Source organism: Protopterus annectens, chromosome 2.part2 (assembly GCF_019279795.1).
Source record: "Protopterus annectens isolate FY-2018-M chromosome 2.part2, PAN1.0, whole genome shotgun sequence".
NCBI lineage: Eukaryota > Metazoa > Chordata > Ceratodontiformes > Protopteridae > Protopterus > Protopterus annectens.
This window is the reverse complement of record NC_056730.1, coordinates 741389725-741412548: the sequence shown is the minus strand read 5'-3', so window position 1 is coordinate 741412548 and position 22824 is coordinate 741389725. Positions and strand designations below refer to the sequence as shown.

Here is a 22824-nt window from a genome sequence, read left to right as displayed (position 1 = left end):
ACCTTAACTTGCAAGAGAATGAGAAGCCCAGAGGGGGGTCACCTCTGTGTCTCACCATAGAGGTGTGTTTAAAGTATGAAAACATTACCTAGTCCCAGTTGATTGGTTGTAGCACCTTTTTCACCAGCTTGATCCTAGGTAGCCTTGATCCTTTCAGCCAGAAGTAGATTAGTGGTATTCAAGACTGAGAATTCTCATCAGGGTATGGCATGTTTTCCCATACCAGGGCTCACAGTTTGACCTAGACTTTAAGCAAGTATTTAATATTTTGCAAGAATGTGTCCTTGGGGAACATAATTCATTGCTTTATGCCTACATTATAAAAAAAGACATGTTAAATTCTCTAATTCTACTGTGTGCACTCTTTATTGTAAGATATCATGTCATCACTTGTGTTATCCAAACAGAGCTAAAAATAGGTTCAAGTGGATCAGTACTCCACCCCAGTCAACAATCAAGTGAAGTAAATTCATGCTAGAACTGGGATTAGTGCATGCCTCTCATGCCCCCTGCTCCACTTTTGGCAGGTTTGCTTCTGAGAGATGGATCCCTTTTGCTCAGTGCCTGGCATGTAGTTGTCACACAGTCAACCCCGTAGATGCCAAGCATGCATTAGCCTGCCAGCATCTGGAACTGGTGAGATTTGGAGTGCTTTCTCTCGCACTCTTAAGTCCTCTGAGGATTATGTTGACCTAAGGGGCGTTATTTCCAAGACGGTTAAGGAGAATGACTCCTCACTGCTAAGGTGGCAGATACTCTGTAGCAGCCACAGCTGAGGGGAACAACATTCAGGTCAAGTGTCTGAGGGGCTGAGTCTTACATGGTCTCTTGTCTATAGTAGGGTCTAGAGATCACAGCATTTTGACTTCCTGATGCTCAACAAGGAGTGTTAAGCTTTGGACAGGATTGGTAAGAGAGTTTACTTCTTTGTCCCATTGAGAATTTGAACCTTCATCTGTGTCAGCTTTTCCAGTTCTGCATAGCAGATTTGGTATTACAACAACTTTGCTTTCTCCACAACTGTGGACTCAAGGAGATTGTGGTCAGACATTTGTGTGGCTTTTAGGGTTGGCTTTTTACTACAGTGATATTTTGGTCAGTGTCACAGACTGTTATGTTGCTACATAGGTTAATCTGGCTAAGACTTTCCTCCCTTAAGGAGATGTCCAGATACTCCATATTAACTGCTAAGTTTAAGGGATAGGCTGTGACCTCTTGAAGTAGACGAAGCAGACCTTCTGCATTGTGAATTACCTCTATGAACCCCTCTTTAGCCACCAGTGCTGCCACTTTCTTGTTCGGCCAGCCATCTGGAAGACCTCTTTCAGCACTCTGAGTAAGGCATTCAGGTGTCACAAAATCTTTCCCCTCCAGTGCCTTGCGGGTCATGTCAAATGACAATGGTGCTGTTACAGCAATTGCAGCCCTCACTGCAGTGTAAGGTGGTCCTTGAGGTTGAGGTGAATAGTAGCTACTCAGGTCCACCCCTGCCTGGAAAGCCATCACAAAGGACCAGTGGATTCTGGACATAAACACAGTCAGTTATGTCTTGCACCTCTTAAGTTCTTATCTAGAAAGCTAGCTCAGAGACAAAGTTCTCTCCATGGAGCTCTTCAGACAGGGTGAAAGGTTGGGGCCTGGATTTTACTTATGCCTGTTAGCTGTTCCAAAGGGAATGGAAGGACAGCTCATAACAGAATTCACCAGCTTCAACAAGCACAGATTTTTGTCAGGTCCTGGATAGCTAGGAGATCATGCCTCTGCTGCTGCAAGGTACCTAGGTATTGTCATTGGAATGATGGATGCCTTCTAGCACATTGATTTATGGGGTCACTATAGCAGATTATTCTTGATTAGTACCATTTCCAATACTGAATGTTGCCATTCAGAGTTTTTAGCAAGGGTGGTGACCAAAGTCTTGCAGGAAGGTGTAGAGGAGGCTCCATGTATTGCCCTACTTGTTTGCATAGTAGTTTCATTGTAGAACTTCTGGAAGCATCCCTAAAGTGGCTATTTGTATGGTTGCACTCCATGGGGCAACTGTAAACTGGAATATGTGTAATGTGATTTCAGTGCAGAGGATTTCTTTATTGGCACGCATATAGGCGTGCTTCAGTGTCTGTCATGACTGTCATCCCTGTCTATGGAGAGAGCCTGGGTTATAAACTTGGCATGCCTGTGTGAGCCTGTTTATCCTGATGGTCTCTGTGAACTTTACTGTGTCATTTGTATACCGGAAAAAGGTGATGGTTACAGTTATCTGCATGCTTTTCTTGGGTCATTATCAACACAAACCGATGGAGCTTCTGATGTTCGAATCCTTTCTGTGGGCCCTACTATGATGGACAGTCTTCATACGTCTTTTAGTGAGCTTTTGTTAAGTTACCTGTTATAATTCATGATTGACATTTTGCTGTTGCTTTGATTGCTTATCTGGATTCTCACAGTTGGTTGAACTCATAATGGCTGCAGTGTACTCATTTGTGTCCTTTTCACAGTTCCAGAAAAGTGGACAATCTCGAAAAAAGGCCCAAAAGCAGAAAAAGTAATCTGTAGCATATTTGCTGATGGCCTTGTGGGCAACGTTGTTTCTAGTGCCATTCTTTAAATCCAGCAAAAAATTCTGTTCATTAGGCTAATGGAGATTCCACAGTAAATGCATTCTTTTTATCATGGTTGTGGATGTACATGTGTGCCATCTTCAGTCAACATTCCCACTGATTCTGCTCCTCACTGAAAACTTAATGGAATATTCCACTTCATCATTGTCACCAAACGGTGACAAAGATGAGTGTAATTAGACTTGCCAACACCCAGTAAAAATTTTGTCATTTTGCAGGGGATATTGACCTATTTCAGTTACTTGGCCTCAGTTATATTGTAGTCAGGATGCAGGTGTCATCTGTTTCTACTCATCATGTAGAGGACAGCATTGTAGTCCAGCATTGGTTTGTCAAGCAGTTTCTTTGAATGATGCATATCTGCCCACTTTTGAAGAAGACCTCTTCTGTGGGATGGGGTCTTACACTTTGTGATTGCTCTCCCCCCAACCCTATTTAAACTAGTTCATTTTGCAGTGCTGAAGCTTGTATCTGGAAATTTCTTTTGTGGCTGCGCATCACTTCCTCCTGCAGGATCTCAGACCTGCAAGCTCAAATGTTAGGAAATAGAGTCTAATCTTTCACACGTGTGTCACTTCTGACCAAACATTAATTTCTTTATGGAAGAGTTTTCTGAATTGTCTCTGAATCAGTTCATTAATTTTCTTTTTTCTTCAATGGGTTAAAAATCATGAATGAAGGATTCATTCATTGTCCAGATAAGCGTCATCAGTTAAGAGTTTATCTGAAATGAGTGAAGAACCAATTCAACTACCACAACTGGTCAGGAAATCAACTTGACAAAAAATTACATGTACGAGATTTACTTTTTGGGAGTAGGAAAGTGCCCATACCCCCTGAACTTGTATACCAACACCTTGGTCACACAAATACGCGAAAAGTGAAGGGAGAAATCTCCTAAAAGAAAAGTAGTGCCAGCTTACACTTAGAAACTGCCCTAGCAATGATTTCCTATGAGGAAAAAGTGATCATAGAGTTGAAGCTCACAGAGTTATGTTTGTCGAGTTAGAACATTGTACCATTGAGCAGTAGAGAAACTGCCAACTAAATTATTTTTTTTTTCCATCGAGTAGCTCAGTGCTTTCCGAAAAATGCTGAGATCAAAGTCTAATCCACTAGAGGTGTAGTTGCTACCAGCATTTGGCTTCAGGAATGTCCACATTAAAGACTTCTCTTTTGTAGTTACCTGATTCTTGGTGTACACATTCACAAAGCGTTATGGTCTCATATGCAGCTGTAAGAGTCTCGTCTCTTTTGGTATCTCAGAAACTGTTCGGTGCTCAACTTTCTGAACCCTTAGCCCTTTAACTGTTCTTCAGCTGCTTACACCGTCGTGGTGTACTTCTTGACATTCAGTCTAGTCATAGGCCCACCATAAGAGGCTTCTTGGGGTTGTTTTTATAAGTGCATTCTTATTCTTTTCAGTTAGTCTAAAACTGAGCACAAATTGGTTGGTCCCAGATATCCTCTTACTGTCTTCCTCTGCTTGGATGGCCTTCTGTCCAGCTTAATTTTCTGGATATCCCCGTATGCTGAACAAGTGTGTATAGATTGCATTACATTTGTCAAATCTTCATTGTTTTCTGTTGATTTGCATTACTTAATGCTGACTTACTCATGGTACAGATTGTTGGCTTGGGGATTAACAGTCAAAGCGAGGAAAGTGACATCATGTTTTTTTGTTGGTGTGAGTACACAAGCCTGTTGAGCACAGGATCCATTCCAATAAAAATAAAATGCTCATTTGGAATGGGAGAGTAGATAAACCTAGTCATAGACTGACAAAAGAGGGTTCTGTCCTTGTTCAGCTGACATGGTAAGAAAATATTTGTTTCGTGTTCAGGGGAGCTTTTGCAGTGATTACTTATTACCCTCCTCCTATCCCCCATCTTGGATGGTCCTCCCATATGCTTTGCTTATGACTGATCATATGAAAATGCATAAGGTAATTTTGGTATCTCTTACTGGTGTGCTAAGTACCACTTTGCAGAACTGCAGAACTTGAGGATAGACCCCCCCCCCCCCAAGACACATTTGTCCCTTTTCAGGAGGGACCTAGTAGAACTGCTTGACTAAGTACTTTGCTTAGAGGCACACATTATGCAAGTGGATGTGGAAGGTATTAAACAGTGTACCCTGGACCACAAAAAGCAGTCGATTGACAGCTCAGTGCCTTAAGCCTCTGCACAAACTGCCTCATATTGTTATTACTTGAGTGTCTTGTATGTTCTGTACTCAGTCTTTCTCTTTTCTCATGCAAAATGAATGGTTTACTGCACCATATTGTATTATAGCAGTAATAGTCTGTACATGTGATGCAGGCATGATGTAGCTTGCCCTAGTTTTGAGTCTTGACTCTGTTTCAGAGGTTTGATGCAGTGCAAGATCGTCATGCTACAAGTTTCATTTCAATAATGACAGTTTCACAACTCTTTTTGATTTGGTGGCATTATTAAATTAAAGGACAGTGTGTTTCTTAGACTTTATCATGTTATATTTTATTTATTTATTTATGTAAGTTTGATGACCGGGGAAGTCCACTGGGCCATAAAGAGCCCATTTTCAGTGGAGGCCCAGGGAGAAAAGCTCCAAATATTGCAAGTTACATATTACATGTTACAAAAGAATAACAAAGATTTGTACAGAACAATTAAAAGATTTACAGAAATATAATACATTATGCAATAAGCTTTTAGCGAGTTAACATTTAAACAGAAGGTTACTAGCCCTTTTGGAGGTTGGGTAAACTGAACATTTGCAGAAGAAGACATTTTTGTCAAATAAGCTCTTTGTAAGTAAACATTAAACAAGTAGCTACTAGCCCTTTGCAGGTTAGGTGAACCATTTTGCATGGAGAGAGTACCAGAAAATTGGATTATGGAAAGTATAGTACATTAGATAGCAGAGAGAAAATCAGTCCCTGGTAGGGCGAGACTGTTTTAGGTTGAGATGAAGCAATAGAATTGGGAAATGGTAATGATTTCAGTGCAGGGTAGAAAGAGATGGGGTGTTGAGGGGTTTATGTTGGAGCGTGACATGGGCATTCCCATTTGGCTGACGGGTGAGAGAATAGCTGAGATTTGAAATTGGTATGGTTCGGAAGGTTGCGAAGGTGGGGGGGGGGGTCCCACTGATTGGCTAAGGAGTAGGACAGTAGTAGGTGGCCAGGAGGTCGTGCTGGTTTGTGGACCTGAAGGAGGTTTTGGTTTGTAGATCTGAGTTGGCGGTTGGGTATATGGGGTTTTAAGGATGTACCGAGTGATGGGCAGTTTGTGGGTTTAAAGATGAGCTTGTGGGCAATGGTGAGTTGTAGGCAACTGAGGTAGTTGGGGAGTTCAAGCCAATTGAGGGTGAGGAGGGAGTGGCAGTGGTGGGATGAGTTTTTTGAATTGGTTGCAAATTTGCAGATCTTGTGCTAGCAGGAGTCAAGTTTGGATCATAAGCCAAGTGGAGATTTGTGAACAGAGGGGCACCATAAATCAGTGAGGGGAGCAGGAAGGTGGATGCCAGGGTTTGACAGGTAGAGAGATTGAGGAAGCGGTTGTGTCTGTAGAGGAGACCTATCTTTTGATGTGTGTTTTTGATTGTGGAGTGGATGTGGATATCAAATTTTAGTTCATCAATGATGATGCCAAGAAGCTTGGTGGTGGGAACGATTTCGGGGGGGAGGTTCTGGCTCTGTATGGTGAATGAGGTTTTATCAATAATAGAGTTTTTGGTATGGGTAAAGATCATTAGTTTGGTTTTATTCGCATTTGGAGCCAAGTGGTTGGACTGCATCTAGTTTTCAGTTGTGGAGAAGGCTAATTGGGTTTTTGCAAGGAGCTCTGAGGGTGAGAAGGCTGCATATTGGATGATAGACTACTCTGGGATGGAGTGGTGAAAGTTGTTAATAAACAGGTTAGAGTAGAGGGCCAAGAACGGAACCTTGAGGGACTGCTGTGGGTGTAGGGAGGAAGGGGGAGGTTGAAGTTTTCCATTGGACAGCTTGTTGGAGGTTGGACAGGTAGCTGGAAAACCAGACTGTGGTGGGGAGAGAGAAATGTAGGGTGGAAAGTTGGGATATGAGTAGGGTGTGGGAGATGGTGTCAGAGGCTTTTGACAAATCTAGGAATAGCATAGATACAAATTTGCCTGAGTCTCGTTGCTGTAAATTATGCAGTTTTAGCTTTATGCTGTAAGGTAAACTAGTCTTTTATTTTTCTGCACTTTTAGGAAAATTCTAGCTACTTCTGTACACCTGTCAATTCAGGATTGATTTTACCTTTGTATGTCTTGTGTTCTTTGAGAAACTTTGATTCTGTTTCAGTAATCTATCATTCAGGTTTGTAATGTATGGACCTATGTGTTGTTTTTCTTTTTGTTCGTATTCTGTTGCATGCGTGTCAAAATGAAAACAATATTTTTTTAAAAATAGTTCATGAAGCATATTATGTATACCTTTTCTAAGTTGTTTAGTAGTGTGAAAGTGGCAGGTACTAAACCTAATTAATGTTTTGTATAAGCACCACTTTGATATAAAGCTGGTACACAAAATGTTATAACATTCAGGATATTATTGGCACCACAACTACTTAGAGATGCATTTTGACAAGTCTGCATAGCATTAAAATATGGCTTTTTTAAAAGACTGTCTCTAGGGATGATTTTTTTTTTTTTTTACATGAGAATGAAATGTTCATAATACAGGAATAAGATAAAGGAACTGAAAAGTAATAAAGTGACAACATATCTTTTTGTTTCTTTTCTGCAGATTTTACAACCAAAGAAGTGGAGTTGCTGATTAGTTTGATGTTGTCACCTTGGTTACAGATGTTTGTGGCAGATGCTTTCTTTCAGCAAAGATTTTTAAGGCAGTCCATTCTTCATAGTACAGAATCACTCTCACTTAATACGCTGGTAAGGTAACCAAGTAATTTCCCTTTGTTAGCATATCAACAGTAGTGTTGCCGCTGAGGATTTTTTTTTCTGTTTTCTGATCTGCACTAATATAGTTTTGTGTAGTCTTTTTGGGGTAGTTTAATTGTAAACTTTTGCCTTTCATGTTATGGAGCTTCAGTTAGTTTTACTGAATTTATAACAGCTACAGTAGAACAGTTGATTTGACAAAATGCCACAGTAAATTGTTTAAAGCAGAACGGCTTTCTTCACACATTTCAAGCATGTCACATTATGTGGTTTCATCATGGTTAACATAACACTGAAGTAAACAGTAAATCGTATGTTGTAGTTATAGGTGGTGCTTATGTTTATGAAGCTAATTTGAAATTCCTTGTCCTGTACTCTGCATTCAGTATTCTGTATTTTGAAATGCCACATGAATTCAGTGTACTCTTGTTTTAATGAATGCTTAATAAAGATGAAGTCTAATATTTCAGACCTTCCTTGATGGTTAGGCCCTTCTTTTACACCAGTCACAGTGTGACATTATTACCAGCTCAAATGCATTAGAGAAACATGAACCATGATAATAATCACTGCCAGATCTGAATGTTGAGGCGCATTAATGAAAAGTTACTGCTTAATGCCTAAATGTGAATCTGTAATGTTCCTGTAGGTGTTAGATTTCTAGCCAAGACCCACACCAGGGCAGTTTATATAATCTTGGAAGGTACAGAGTGTGGAGAAGTACTGTATACGCTATCAGTTTTACAGTCCCATCCACAGTCCTTGAAATAGGAAACACTTGGTCTATCTTACTATCAGAAGGATGTGGGTTGCTGAAAGTTCCTTGTTTAGAAATCATGAGTATTCTGTGTGTAGCAGACAGATCTTAGCCAGTGTGCCATCTCAAGGACTGAGGTTCAGAGGCCAGTCTACAGCCGAGGCCTCCTTGGTGGAATGACCGTTGCTAAAGTGATCAAGCTACCATTTGAGTGAGGCTTTGGCCCATGTTGGTCTTTATTTCAGTAAATAACAATAAGTACAAGTGAGTTGTTTGTCTGTTCGTTCATTCTGATTGAGACTGTTATCTTTTTGGTATACCAGCACAAACATTGAAATTATCTATTAACTGCTGATTTGAGAGAGTTTGTGAAAGCTGTATGAAGCTTCAAATAAATACCAGGATCTCTCCTGAAAAGAGTACTATCTAGTGGGACTAACCCAGTTAAAGGATAGATAAATAAAAATAAATAACTTAGTCTTTCCTATGTAGAGGCAGCTATTTTCCTTGAAGCTAATGAAAGAGAAGCCTTATGTCTTGTACTTTAATACATATTTTCAGTAGTGTGTGAAACAGAGTCACATTACACAGCAGTAAAACTCGAGAAATGTACCTTAAGGGAATGACCTTATATTAGATCAGTGTATATATAAAGTACTCAAGCAGATGACATTCACATTGAAGTAAGGCATAAAACTGATGTAACAAATAATTTTTGTCCCAATAGGTCTCTTATTTAACGGCTTTAGGTGGAATGGACACTTGTGAACCAGTGAGGGTAAAATACCCCAAGGGAAGGAAAATGGGACCGTGGCCTTGGCCTGAACCTGAAAAAACACTCCTGGGAATAACTGGTAGCAGGCGCAGCCAAGCTAGAGATCTGCCAGATCTGCCGTAAGTAATGCATAGAACATCACCACTCCAGGAGTAAGCTGCCAGCTTTATGCAGTTCTTGAACTTAATTTGACCTCTTTTGCTGCCATAATTTAAGTACAGTGGTACAGTCTCTTCAACTTCCCTTTTCTGCATCAAACGCAAGTGTTTTTTCTTTAATAATAATAGTAATAATGTCAAAAATAACATTGCTATGATCAGAATGATGAGGTGCTGAACATCATGCTATTCTCTGTCACACGTGCACAGATACTGCATATGTGCATTCTGTACTATCAGTTGCAAGTAAAGTTACTTTCTTGGACAAGAAATGAAAAGTTAAAAGTAATGCTGCTAATGATGTGATAGGTAAATTAAAAAAAACTGATGGAGTACTAATTCTGCCTTAGTACCATACAAGTTATTTATTACATTTAATAACCTGGTAAATCCTACTGATTCAACAGCTGTTTACAAGAGGGACCCACGGTACGACACACATCACTCCATTTTTAAAGTCTTCATATCTGAAATAGGAACTTGAGAAATCTTTACTGTTAAGTTGAACATGAAAGCCCCTGGCTTAATGTTCAAGTTATATATGTTTTTTCAATTAACATATAGCACCACCTAAATTTTTTTCAGGGATTTCAACCAGAACCAAGGCAGCCTACCCACCATACAACTTCAAAAAAATCCAGAAGGGAGCCAGAAGTCCATCAAGAGGGAACAAAATTGTGATTCAGCAAGAAGAGTGTCCAACATTCTCAGAGTTAACATAAAAGGTACAGGAGGGAAGCAGATGGATTTGTGTAATGTAGTATTGTTCTGGAAACGAGATCTTGCATGATGCCTAAGGCTGACGTCCATCTCCCGAGGTGCAGTGTATTATTTGATTTAAAGGTTAAAGATACGCATTTGATAAAACTAGTTCTTAAACTGACCTGTCATAAAAGGTGCTTGTTTATTTGGTACCCACAATTCAACAAAATTGCAGTGGCTGGATAAAACAGACATTCATTTCTGATGTTGCTTGCTTCCTAGACATGCTGTCTCAGGCTACGCTTAAAATAATTAACATTTTATAACTTAGTATGTTGTCATTAAAACACCAGGAAGTCAATTGGTCCAGTTTACAAGATGGATAAACAAGCTTTTTGAAGTCTTTTAATTTGTTGAATGACCATATATCTTGGTTCAGTTCCACTGAGGTAGGGGTCCCCTACAAAAAACAAGTGCTACATTAGTGTGGAAATTTTAACAAATACATAAGACAGTATGAAAAAAAGAAACCCGTAAATATGTGATGGATGTCTGTCATTTGAGCTAACAGAGTGCATTAGAATTTAATTTCAAATTAAAATGTAATGAATGTAACTTTTAATATTTTAAAACAGTTTTTATAGGCATAGTTCTATCCAGCTTTCATCCAAGGATCCATAGCCCATGCACAATCTACTTACTGCAGTCCACTCCAGAGTCACTGCCTCATGGAGAATACAGTTGGAAAGAAATGGGAGGACATACTGGAGAGGCAGACCATTGCTGTGTTTGGCCCAGTTGAGACCAGAGAATTATGGAGGTCAGCATATGCTGGGACATCATGTTGATTGGGTCTGCACACTTTACAGATGGGGGGAATTTCCCTTGTATACTCCATTGTGCTCCTTACACATGGTAACGTCTTGTGTGGCCATTATGTTCAGGGAGCTAGGGTTTAAAGGTAAAACCTCAATCTTCCCCATGGATGATGGCACCACTGTCACCATGCCCAACCTCCTCCAAGAGAGTAAATGAACAACAGAAATTTTGTACAGGGTGAATAAACAGTCCAAGACTGCACCTAGGTGGGAAGGTTTGTTAAGCCAAGGGGAAAAAAATGTGAATTTTGGCTAACTATGCACAATTAAGATTTGCACCTTTGGCAGATTCAGTTTGTGCCCTGTATGTCACACAAGGAAAAACTACTGATACATAGACGCACATACAAAGCCATGCATTTGTGTAGGTGTATGCGTATGGGTATAGCTATTGTATTTATGTTTTCAGCAAAAGAAGCAGCGTGTCTAGAAATGGTTTGAAAGCTGTTGATTTATTCTTATTCGTTTGTTGTTCTTTATTTGTTTTTTCTACTTTGGGTCCAAAAGGACCTGTTTCTGTCATTGTTTGGGTGCATAACCAAAAAGTAGAGATTGATGCAGACAATTAACAGTATTAGTCATTTTACAAGGTGCAGTTTGATTAGACATAACTAAATCAACTTACTTAAGAAAAAAGCCTACATTTAGAACAGTTTTATGTTGTTAAAACTCCTGAATATAAAGTGCCTGACAGCAAAATATGAGCTGAGAAAAATAGATGACAAAGAAGGGGAAGTATACAATACTTAACACCATGAAAAGTAAAGTAGCTTTTATTTCAAAATTCCTAAAGTAGTAAGGGGAAACGTGATACAAGAGTCAGGTGAGCTGTATAGTTGCATGAAGAAGAGAGCAGATGTCTGAAAGGGGAAACAGTGTGAGGTAGGAGTCCCCTTAAAAGGGGTGAGTTAAACCAGGCACTACGCTATCTTGTATGTTAAGTGATTCACAGGCTGTCAGTCTGCAAGACTATTACAAACCTAGCCAGTAACCATAGGTCAGAATAAAACTCTGTACCCATACCTCTCAACTTGGACAAACAAACTAGACACTGATTAACATAAAATGTGCATACATAATTGTGTAACCCCCACCCACTCCACTGGAATTATGGGATACCAACATTCAACCGCAAATTGAAAAACAGACAAAATGTAAAACAAATATCCTTCAGAAAAAGCAAGCTAACACAAAACCTGTTATTTTAACAACATTCTAAGTTTAAAGAACAATATTTAAAATTTCTCTCTATTTTTAGGTTTTTGCTCCCCATTATTTAAGGCTTTATGCAGATTTTGTGCATTAGGAAGTTGAGAGGTATGTATGATCCAAAGTCGTAAGGTGGCACTAGGCTGCTGCTGCTACTCTTTTCTGGTCAGAGCTGCTTGCTTTAGCACGGATTCGATGTTAACAGCACATAGGGAGTGCTTAACAGATGTTCTTCGTTTTTCACTGTTGCAGTCATTACATTTGGGTTATCTGCTTGCAGGTAGCCCTCAGTCGGCCTGATTAACAAAGTCTTGGGTCCTGCATCGGTTGCTGTCTCTTCTTCCATGATGCCAAGTCGTCAGGGGTATAAAACATGCAGCCGACATCATTACATCAGTCTTTCTTGCCGTGCGGTGCCCGAAGCAGAAGCAGTTTGCAAGTGCCAGTCAGCCAACTCCTGAAATTTTCATTTCCAAGTTTCATATCCGAAGTCTTCAACTAAAAGCTCCCCGTTGGGGAAACTTTGTCTTGCTCTGTACCGATATCAGTAAAAGTAAATTGCATTTCTTGTGGAAAGCAAATACCTCATAAAGATTTTCATTCGTACTGTATTCCTTGCCTAAGCCCTGACCACGACGTACCTTGCTGTGTCGGTTTTTTGCCTTATTTAAACTACGAACTATCCGTTGTCTGTATATTTGTGCATGTAAATTTTTTGGTGCTCTGTTCAATTATCCTGATATGTCTTCGGTAAGCCATCCGACTACCGACATTCTGAAGAAACGCAAAGATAAAGACAGAGACAGGCCACCTAGTTCGCCGGTACTCAATGAGGTGCTTTCGCAGCCCCCAATACCCACTACTTCTGATTTGCAGGCCTCTGCTGAGACCCATTCGGAGTCCGGTATGCCACGAGATGCTTCAACTCTGGAACCTGCGGATGTCTCTACCTTGGATGGGTCCGGAGCTGCTGTGCAGGCACTGGCTTCTGAGGGTGTATTCAGTCCTACTGACTTGCATATTAAACCGTTGCCATCTTCTTCTTCAAGGCCTAAAACTCGAACCATGCCTAGAAAACTGACACCCAGACTGCATGGTCAGGCCTCTATGCCTAAAGAACAAATGATAAGAATGACTGAAGACCTTATTACTTTAATCAGGGGAAGCCAACCTTCCCCCTGTAAGAGACCTAGGACTGAGTTTGCTTATACTTCCTGACCAGGATTCTGAAATTTCTGTTTCCTCTGATGACTATGATTTACCCTTATCTACCTATGAGGATTCTGATGCTGAGGACTCAATTCTCTCTGCTTCCCCCCCAGAGTATTTATTTTTTGGTGAAACCTTGCATACTCTCAGGGAGCTTTTTCGTTGGGAAAGTCAGGATTTCTCTGATTCTAAAAAGAGGCTTAGGGATTTCTTACTCCTGCCCCAGCACAGGCCTTTAGCTATACCTCCTGTTCTGGACATTGTTGATGATACCTTTTCGGAATCTAGCATGGCCCCTGACTCTCTACCTCCTGCTTCCAAAAAACCTGATAGATATTGTAGGGTTCCTGACTCTCACAAGTTCCTTTTCAAAAATCCTACTGCTGATCCTGAAACCATTTCACAGGGACCCAAGGGCATTAAAGCTACTACTGCCAAAAATCCTACCCCCTCTGATAGAGACTCCAGGGTGCTGGATAGATGGGGTAAGAAGGTATACACTTCTGCAATTTTGGCCATTAGGGCCTTGAATTGCCAGTTTCATATGTTAAAGTATCAGCTGCATATTATTGGATTGCTTAAACAGAAAATGATGTTGACTCCTGATTGTGCTGAAAATAAAGATTTACAGGATTTTATGCATTCTGCTGAACATGTTGGTAAACATACATTGCAATGTGGTTTTGATTCACTAGAGGCATCTTGCAGGGCTGCAGTAACTATGGCTGTACTTAGAACGCATGATTGTCTTAAGGAGCAATCCTTGCCAGATCATGTTAAAGCGAAATTACTGGATGCTCCCTTGAATCAGGGCCACCTAATTGGCAACAAGGCAGAAGAAGTTCTTAAAAAGATGGAGGAAAAAGCTAAATCTATGCAAACTGTTAAAGACTTTTTACAAGTTCAACCTTCAAGATTTAGTAGGCATTCGCCTTCTAAGAATTGGTCCTTTCCTGCCTCTTCCAGACCTTCTCAGTCCAAACCCAGATCCAGCAGAGCACCCAGGCTTCAGTCCTAGGGGGACGCACAGGACTAAGCAGTGGGGGGCCTCCACTTCCAAATTTGGGAGTAATAAAACTCCCCCCTATGGTAAACTGTCTCAATGACTTCTTTTTAAAACTTCCAAGCACTTTTCAACTAACTGCTCCTTTGGGGGGAAAGATTGCACTTCTTGCAAAGAATTGGGGACTCATTACCCAGGACAAATGGGATGTTCATCGTGTTTCACTGTTGCAGTCATTACACTTGGGTTATCCTGCTGGCAGGCTACCTTCAGTCGGCCTGAATTCCAAAGTCCTGGTCCGGCATCGGTTGCTGTCTTCTCTTCCCTGACATCAGTGCGCCAGGGGTATATAAGATGCAGCCGACGCCATTTTCTTCAGTCTTTCTTGCCGCGCGGTGCCCGAAGCAAAAGCAGTTCGCAAGTGCTGGTCGGCCGACTCCTAAGATTTTCGAAATCGAATTTCAGAACTGAAGTCTTCAATAAAGCTAAGTACCCCGTTGGGGAAACTTTTTCTTGCTCCAGACCAAGCTAAGTACCCCGTTGGGGAAACTTTTTCTTGCTCCAGACCGATGTCAGTAAAAGTTAACAATTGTATTTCTTGTGGGAAGCAAATACCTCATAAAGATTTTCACTCTTACTGTATTCCTTGCCTAGGCCCTGACCACGACGTTGCTAGTTGTCGGTTTTGTGCTAGATTCAACCAACGCACTATTAAGCGTCGGTTTAATTTTGCTTTACATTACTTTGGCCGAAGGTTTAACTACATAATGCCGTCGGAACAACCAATGACCAGAATTCATAAAAAACGTGAAGACAAAGAAAAGGACAGGCATCCGAGGTCCAAAACCGACGACAAAGCCTCTTCTAGGCCAGTCGCCGGTTCTCAGTGAGGCGCTTTCACAGCCCCTGACACCCACTACCTCAGAGCCACAGGCCGCCTCCAACTCCCACTTGTAGACAACTAGGCCTCTGGAAACTCAAGGTATTGGGCCTACGGAGACTATTCCCTCAGATGGGTCCAGAGCTCGCTGAGCAGGCATCGGCTTCAGAGGGTGTCTTCAGACCTACACAGCTTTATATCAAGTCTACTTCAGCATCCAAGACAAAGTCTAAAACAGTTTTAAAGACAAGGAAACAAGTACAGCATTCTCCAGGACAGACTTCTATGCCTAAGAAACAGATGCTCAAAATGGCCGAAGATTTAATTACTTTGATCAGGGGATCCCATCCCCCTCCTGATAAGATGCCTAGGCAAGATACTGAATATGATTCCTCTGATCAGGTTTCCATTTCCTCTGATTCCTCTTCAGAACAGGGATATTCTATTCCAACCTATGAGGTTTCTGATGCTGAAGATTCCATTCCTTCAGCCTCTCCTCCTGAGGATTATTCATTTGGAGAAACCCTGCATACAATGAGGGAGCATTTCCACTGGGAGAGCCAAGATTATTCAGATTCTAAGAAAAGGCTTAGAGACTTTCTTTTACTACCTCAGCACAGACCTCTTGCAATTCCTCCTGTTCTAGACATAGTAGATGATGTATTTTCAGAGTCCAGCCTGTCTCCAGATTCGTTACCTCCTGCACCTGTTAAGCCGGACAGATACTACAGGGTCCCAGATTCCCATAAATTTCTATATAAAAACCCTGCTGCGGACCCAGAAACCATCTCACAGGGTCCCAAAGGGGTGAAGGCTGCTACTGCTAAAAACTCTGTCCCCTCAGATAGAGATTCTAGGGCTGTGGACAGATGGGGGAAGAAAGTCTACACTTCGGCTACCTTGGCTGTAAGGGCTTTAAATTGTCAGTTTCATATGTTCAAATATCAGCAATACTTAATGTCTTTGTTAAAACAAAAAATGTTGACAAATTCTGAATGTTCTGAGAACAAAGATTTGCAGGATTTATTGCATGCAGCTCAACAAGTGGGAAAACATACTTTGCAATGTGGTTATGATTCACTGGAGGCCTCGTGCAGGGCCGCTGTTACAGGTTCTGTTATTAGAAGGCATGCTTGGTTAAAGGAACAGAATCTGCCTGATCATGTTAAGGCAAAATTATTGGATGCTCCATTACAGCATGATACTTTGGTGTTAAGGCTGAGGAGGTGTTAAAGAAAATGGAGGATAAAGCAAAAATCAATGCAGACAGTAAAGGATTTCTTACAGGTTCAGCCACCTAGATTTAGCAGGAACTGGCCTTCGAAAAATTGGTCCTTTCCAGTGTCAGACAGACCACAAAGAGGCCGATACAGACGCCCAACAGGCAGATCTCAGCCACAAGGCTCATACAGACCTAAACAATGGGGTGCTTCAGCCCCCAAAGGTGGAGAAGACAAATCACAGCCTTATAGGAAACAGTCCCAATGACTTCCCTCTACCAAAGCCAAGCACTTACCTTTTGACAGCACCCTTAGGGGGAAAACTAGCACTTTTCTCACAAAACTGTCACATGATCACCCCGGACAAATGGGTACTGAATATTGTTTCTCAGGGTTACAGGTTCTACTTTCACACCCTACCAAGGTCAAAAGGTATGCCAGACCTGCCACAAAACCAATGGGCAGAGGCACAAAAACAAATTTCTGCTCTCATGGACATGAGAGCAATTCAAAAAGTACCACAGCAAGAACAGGGACAAGGATTTTACTCGACTTTTCTTGGTACCCAGAAAGGACAAAGCCTGGAGACCAATACTGGACCTGTCAAATCTAAATACTTTCCTGGATGTTCCAAATTTCAAAATGTTGACACTGCAGCAACTTCTACCCATGCTGGGCAAGAAGGCTAGGCTAGTTACTTTGGACCTCAAAGAGGCATACCTGCATGTCCAAATCAGACAATCTTGCAGAAGATACCTCAGATTCATCTCAATGCATTACAAATTCTCTGCACTGCCCTTTGGCTTATCTACTGTGCCCAGGGTCTTCACAAAATTCCTGGCACCAGTAATTGCATTTTGCAGACAAAAAGGAATTCAAATATATCCCTACTTGGACAACTACCTTATTCAAGCAGAGAGCAAGGACATTCTACTAAAGCGTCTGGTGTTTGTAAAAGAATTACTAATTTGTCTAGGGTACACAGTAAACGAAAAGAAATCAAAACTAGTGCCCTCTCAAGAGATAATATTCCTGGGTGCAAGCTTAAATACAACTGCCCAGATGGCTTATCTCACGCCAGACAAGCAAAGGCAACTGACTTATTACTTTCAAATGATGGCAACAAAGACCCAGCTACCTGCAAGAAAAATTCTGCAGGCTTTGGGCTACATGGCATCTTGCATTCTGCTAATTCCATATGCAAGACTGCATATGAGGAAGCTACAATGGTACCTAAAAAGTGTTTGGACTCAACATTGCCACAGCCTGGAAACAATAATAACTCTTATTCCCTGCCTGCAACAGGAGTTTCGATGGTGGGCACTGGCCTGTCACCACAACAAGGGACAGCCTTTCACATTACCCACAGCCAGGCAGACAATAACAACAGATGCATCGGATTATGCCTGGGGGACACACATGGCAGGAAAATATATTCAGGGCACGTGGCCCACGGACCAAATGCATCTTCACATCAATCAAAAGAGATGCCAGCTGTACAGAATGCCCTTACAGCCTTCAAGGATCTGCTACATCCAGGACAACTACTACAGTTATGTGGTACATAAACAAGCAAGAGGGCATACATTCCTACCCCCTCTGCAGGCAAGCCATGACTTTGTGGAACACAGCACTTACCTATCAAGTACATCTGCTGGCACAATTCCTGCCAGGAAAGACAAATACTCTGGCAGACGAACTAAGCAGAAACCTCATGGACCCTCACGAGTGGAAACTAAATCCACAGGTCTTCAGCATGATAACAAGGAAATGGGGATGCCCAGCCATAGATCTCTTTGCCTCCCCTCACAACTACCGACTACAGAGACTCTGCACAAGGACTTATCACTCACAAGCATGGAAAGTGGATGCTCTATCTTTCAGCTAGAAAACCCTAGCAGTTTATGCCTTTCCACCACTGCCTCTCCTTCCCAAGGTGCTCCTAAAAGTCAGACAAGAGAAGCCAAAAATGATTCTGATTGCCCCAGACTTGGCCACGCCAGCACTGGTACCCAATCCTAAAGAGCTTGTCTCAAGGCCCAGCCTGGACTTAACCTCTAATTCCTCATCTTCTGACTCAACAAAACAATCAGATCCTGCACAGCCAACTCAGAACCTTAAATCTGGCTGCATGGCGGATAATATAGCCACTCAGAACACACCTCTTTCTAAAGCTGTTATGGATGTCATTTTGGAAGCCAGGAGGCCTAGCACCAGGAAATCTTATGCAGAAAAATGGAAGCAATTCTGTGCTTAGAACCAGGCACAAGGTCTTGAACCACTTGTTCCAAATATTCCTCAGATTTTACAATACCTAACTGAGATGCTGGACAAAGGCCTATCCTTCTCATCAATTAAGATCCATGCCTCTGCCATTTCAGCTCATTACGATACGGAACCTCCTATTTTCTCTCATCCACTGCTAAAACAGTACCTCAGAGGGGCAAAAAACATAAGACCTCCAAGGAGAGCACCGATACCCACATGGGACCTCAACTTTGTCTTAGAAAAGCTCACACTACCTCCTTTTGAGCCAACCAGCACAGCTGACATAAAATTCTTTTCAGGAAAAACTGCTCTGCTCCTAGCAATAACTTCAGCAAGAAGAGTCTCAGAGTTACAGGCATTAATGGCGGAGGAACCTTTTATCATTTTTCATCTGGACAGGGTTTCTCTAAGGACAAACCCAACATTTATGCCAAAGGTAGTATCCAGTGTGGCTCTTAACCAAACCATTAATTTGCCAACATTTTATCCAAATCCCCAGAATAAAGGGGAGAAACTACTGCACTCTTGGACATACACAGGCATCTACGCTTCTACTTGGACAAAACAAAAGCTTTCAGAAAAACTAAGCAACTGTTTATAGCCTATGCTGCAGGATCACAAGGAAAGGCTATCTCAAAGCAGACTATTTCAAAATGGATAGGACACTGTATTTGTTTCTGCTATGCACAGCATGGCAAGTCAGTGCCTAAGAATATTAGGCCACATTCTACCAGGGCAGCAGCCACTTCAGCAGCCTTTCTCAGAGGAGTACCAACTAAGGAAATTTTGGAGGCTGCAACTTGGAGTTCAGTGCACACTTTTACCAAGCATTATCACTTACCTCTTTACTCTAAATCCAGAGCAGGCTTTGCCACTGCAGTTCTGCAGGGCCTCATAGCCACTCCTAATCCTATTTAGACCCAGCCACCCAACCTCAGCTTTGGGATTCAACCCAAGTGTAATGACTGCAACAGTGAAACACGATGAACATAGTACAGTTGTGTAACTACCATAAATGTAGATGTTCGAGTGTATTCACTGTTGCAGTCCAGGTTACCCACCCTCCATCCCCCTTTCTTTGCTGGGACTTATCTATACTTCTCTATCCTATACAACCTATGTGGTGTATTTGCTTGTAGATGAAGGTATTGTGTTTATTTCACTGTATGTTTTTATAAGCAATATATTTATTGCCTACCTTCTTGGGGGTACCTGACATCTGGGGCAAGAAAAACTGAAGAAAATGGCGTTGGCTGCATCTTATAGACCCCTGGCGCACGGACGTCAGGGAAGAGATGACAGCAACTGACGCCGGACCAGGACTTTGGAATTCCGGCCGACTGAGGGTAGCCTGCTAGCAGGATAACCCAAGTGTAATGACTGCAACAGTGAATACACTCTAACATCTACATTTATGGTAGGTACACAACTGTACTTTTTTAATGTAGTGTCCCAAGGATACAGATTTCACTTCCACACATCACCAACTCCAAGCGGTTGGCCGGATCTACCTCCAAAGCAGTGGGAAGAGGCCCAAAAGCAAGTACTCTCTCTCTTAAGCATAGGGGCTATTCCGTTGGTACCAGAAGAGAAAAAGGGACAAGGTTTCTACTCGAGTTTTTTCCTGGTACCCAGAAAAGACAATTCATGGCATCGTATCCTGGACCTGCCTACTCTAAACACCTTTTTGGTGATTCCAAAATTCAAGTTGCTGACTCTTCACCAGTTGCTTCTTATGCTAAGCAGAGATGCCTGGTTGGCAACACTAAATGTAAAGGAAGCATACCTGCACGTCCCAATCAGGGAATCTTGCAGAAGATACCTACACTTCAAAGCAGGCTACTCGCACTATCAGTTCTCTGCACTGCCCTTTGGCTTATCTACTGCGCCCAGGGTATTCACAAAGTGCCTAGCTCCAGTCATTGCATTTTGCAGGCAACGAAATATTTAAATATACCAATACCAATGTCTAATTCAGGCAGAAAACCAGGACATACTTTTGAATCATCTGGCTTTTGTACAGAGGGTGCTAACTTGTCTGGGGTACACCATAAACAAAAAGAAATCACACCTAGTACCCTGTTAACAAATTATATTCCTGGGAGCAAGCTTGAATACAACTTCCCAGATGGCTTTCCTCACGCCAGAGAAACAAATTCACTTGACAACCTACTTCAAACAAGTGGTCACAAAAACCCTGCTATCTGCAAGGCAACTACTACAAGCCTTGGGGTTCATGGCCTCCTGCATTCTTCTAATTCCATATGCAAGACTGCATATGAGGAAACTACAATGGTATCTAAAAAGCCTATGGTGTCAACATTCTCAGGATCTAGAAGCAATGATTCCAGTCATTCTTTGTCTACCCCCAGAGTTCCTTTGGTGGGCAGAGGCCTGCCACCAAAACAAGGGACTACCATTCACACTACCCCCTGCCACCCCAAACCCTAACAGACGCATCAGACTATGCATGGGGGGGGGGGTGCACCTGGCAGGGAAGTGCATTCAGGGCAAATGGAACCCAATTCAAATGCACCTTCATATCAATCATAAAGAAATGTTAGCTGTACAGAATGCTCTGACAGCCTTCAAGGACCACATTCTTCCAGGACAATTAATGGTAAAGACGGACAATACCACTGTTATGTAGTACATAAACAAGAAGGGGGGTACACATTCTTACCTCAGCAGACTAGCCATGGCATTGTGGAACACAGACTTGAGCTGCCAAGTACATCTACAAACTCAATTCCTGCCAGGAAAACTAAATACACTGGCAGATGGACTAAGCAGAGAACCCTCATGGAGCCTCACCAGTGGAAACTGGAACCAAGGATTTTCAGCATGTTGACAAGAAAATGGGGGAGCCCAGATGTAGACCTGTTTGCCTCCCCCCAGAACTATCAATTGAAAAAATTTTGTGCAAGGACTCCCCACAGACAAGCTTGGAAAGTGGATGTTTTGTCCTTCAGCTGGAAAAAACTATCAGTTTATGCCTTTCCTCCTCTGCCTCTGCTCTCCAAAGTACTACTAAAGATCAAACAAGACAAACCAAGGATGATTTTGATTGCACCAGCCTGGCCACACCAACACTGGTACTCCCTCCTACGCAGTGTGTCACGGTTGGCCCCATGGCACCTGCCTCAGACTCCTACCCTGCTGTCTCAGCAGGAGAACCAGATTCTGCACCCCTCAGCTTCAAACACTGAACCTAGCAGTCTGGCTAGTTACCTAAGCTCTCCTTTACCATCCCTCAATAAACACAGTGATGGATGTCATTTTAGAGGCAAGGAGGCCTAGTACTAGAAAATCTTATGCTGAAAAATGGAAAAGATTCTGTGCCTGGAACCAGTCTCAAGGGATGAGCACAGCAGTGCCCAGTTTACCTCGGATTTTACAATACTTAACTGAGATGCTTCACAAGGGCCTGTCTTTTTCCGCAATAAAAATTCACGTCTCAGCTCATAACACAGAACCCTCCCCTCTTCTCTCTTCCACTGCTCAAGCAGTTTCTCAGAGGGGCCAAAAATCTGAGATCACCCAGGAGAGCTCCAACTCTGGCCTGGGATCTTAACTTTGTATTGGAGAAGTTCACCCTTCCTCCTTTCGAGCCAGCTGCTACTGCAGATCTAAAATTCCTTTCTTGAAAAACAGCTTCCCTTTTAGCCATCACTTCAGCAAGAAGGGTATCTGAATTACAGGCCCTTATGGCAGTGGAGCCTTTCATCATCTTTCATGTGGACGGGGTATCCCTCAGGACCAATCCCTCTTTCATGCCAAAGGTGGTATCCAGTGTGGCCTTTAATCAGTCCATTAATTTACCTCCCTTCTTTCCTAATCCACAGAACAAAGGGAAACGGATACTGCACTCCTTAGATGTGCACAGACAACTTAGATTCTACTTGGGCAGGTCTAAACCTCAAAGGAAATCTGAACACCTGCTGGTGGCATTTGCTGCAGGGACAGAGGGAAAGGCTATTTCAAAGTGAACTATCTCCAAATAGATAGGCCATTGCATTCACTTTTGCTATAAGCACCATGGAAAAACTATCCCACAGGGGATCAGATCCCACTCAAGCAGGGCTGCATCTACCTCTACAGCCTTTCTCAGAGGCGTACCTACCAGGGACATCCTAGAAGCTGCTACCTGGAGTTCTGTACATACTTTCACCAAGCATTACCATTTGCCAATTTTCTCTAAATCAGCTGGCTTTGCCACTGCAGTTTTGCAGGGCC

General features: G+C 42.1%; 1 protein-coding gene across 1 annotated transcript in view; it reads left to right on the top strand.

Annotated features, from left to right (window-relative positions):
• SLF1 (SMC5-SMC6 complex localization factor 1) overlaps window positions 1–22824 on the top strand; it is a 1376372-nt gene that overhangs the window by 1116046 nt on the left and 237502 nt on the right. The window contains exons 13-15 of the mRNA XM_044064135.1: window positions 7375–7520; window positions 9014–9180; window positions 9805–9944. Of these exons, the coding sequence (XP_043920070.1) occupies window positions 7375–7520; window positions 9014–9180; window positions 9805–9944 (453 nt within the window). The remainder of the gene's footprint in view (window positions 1–7374; window positions 7521–9013; window positions 9181–9804; window positions 9945–22824) is intronic.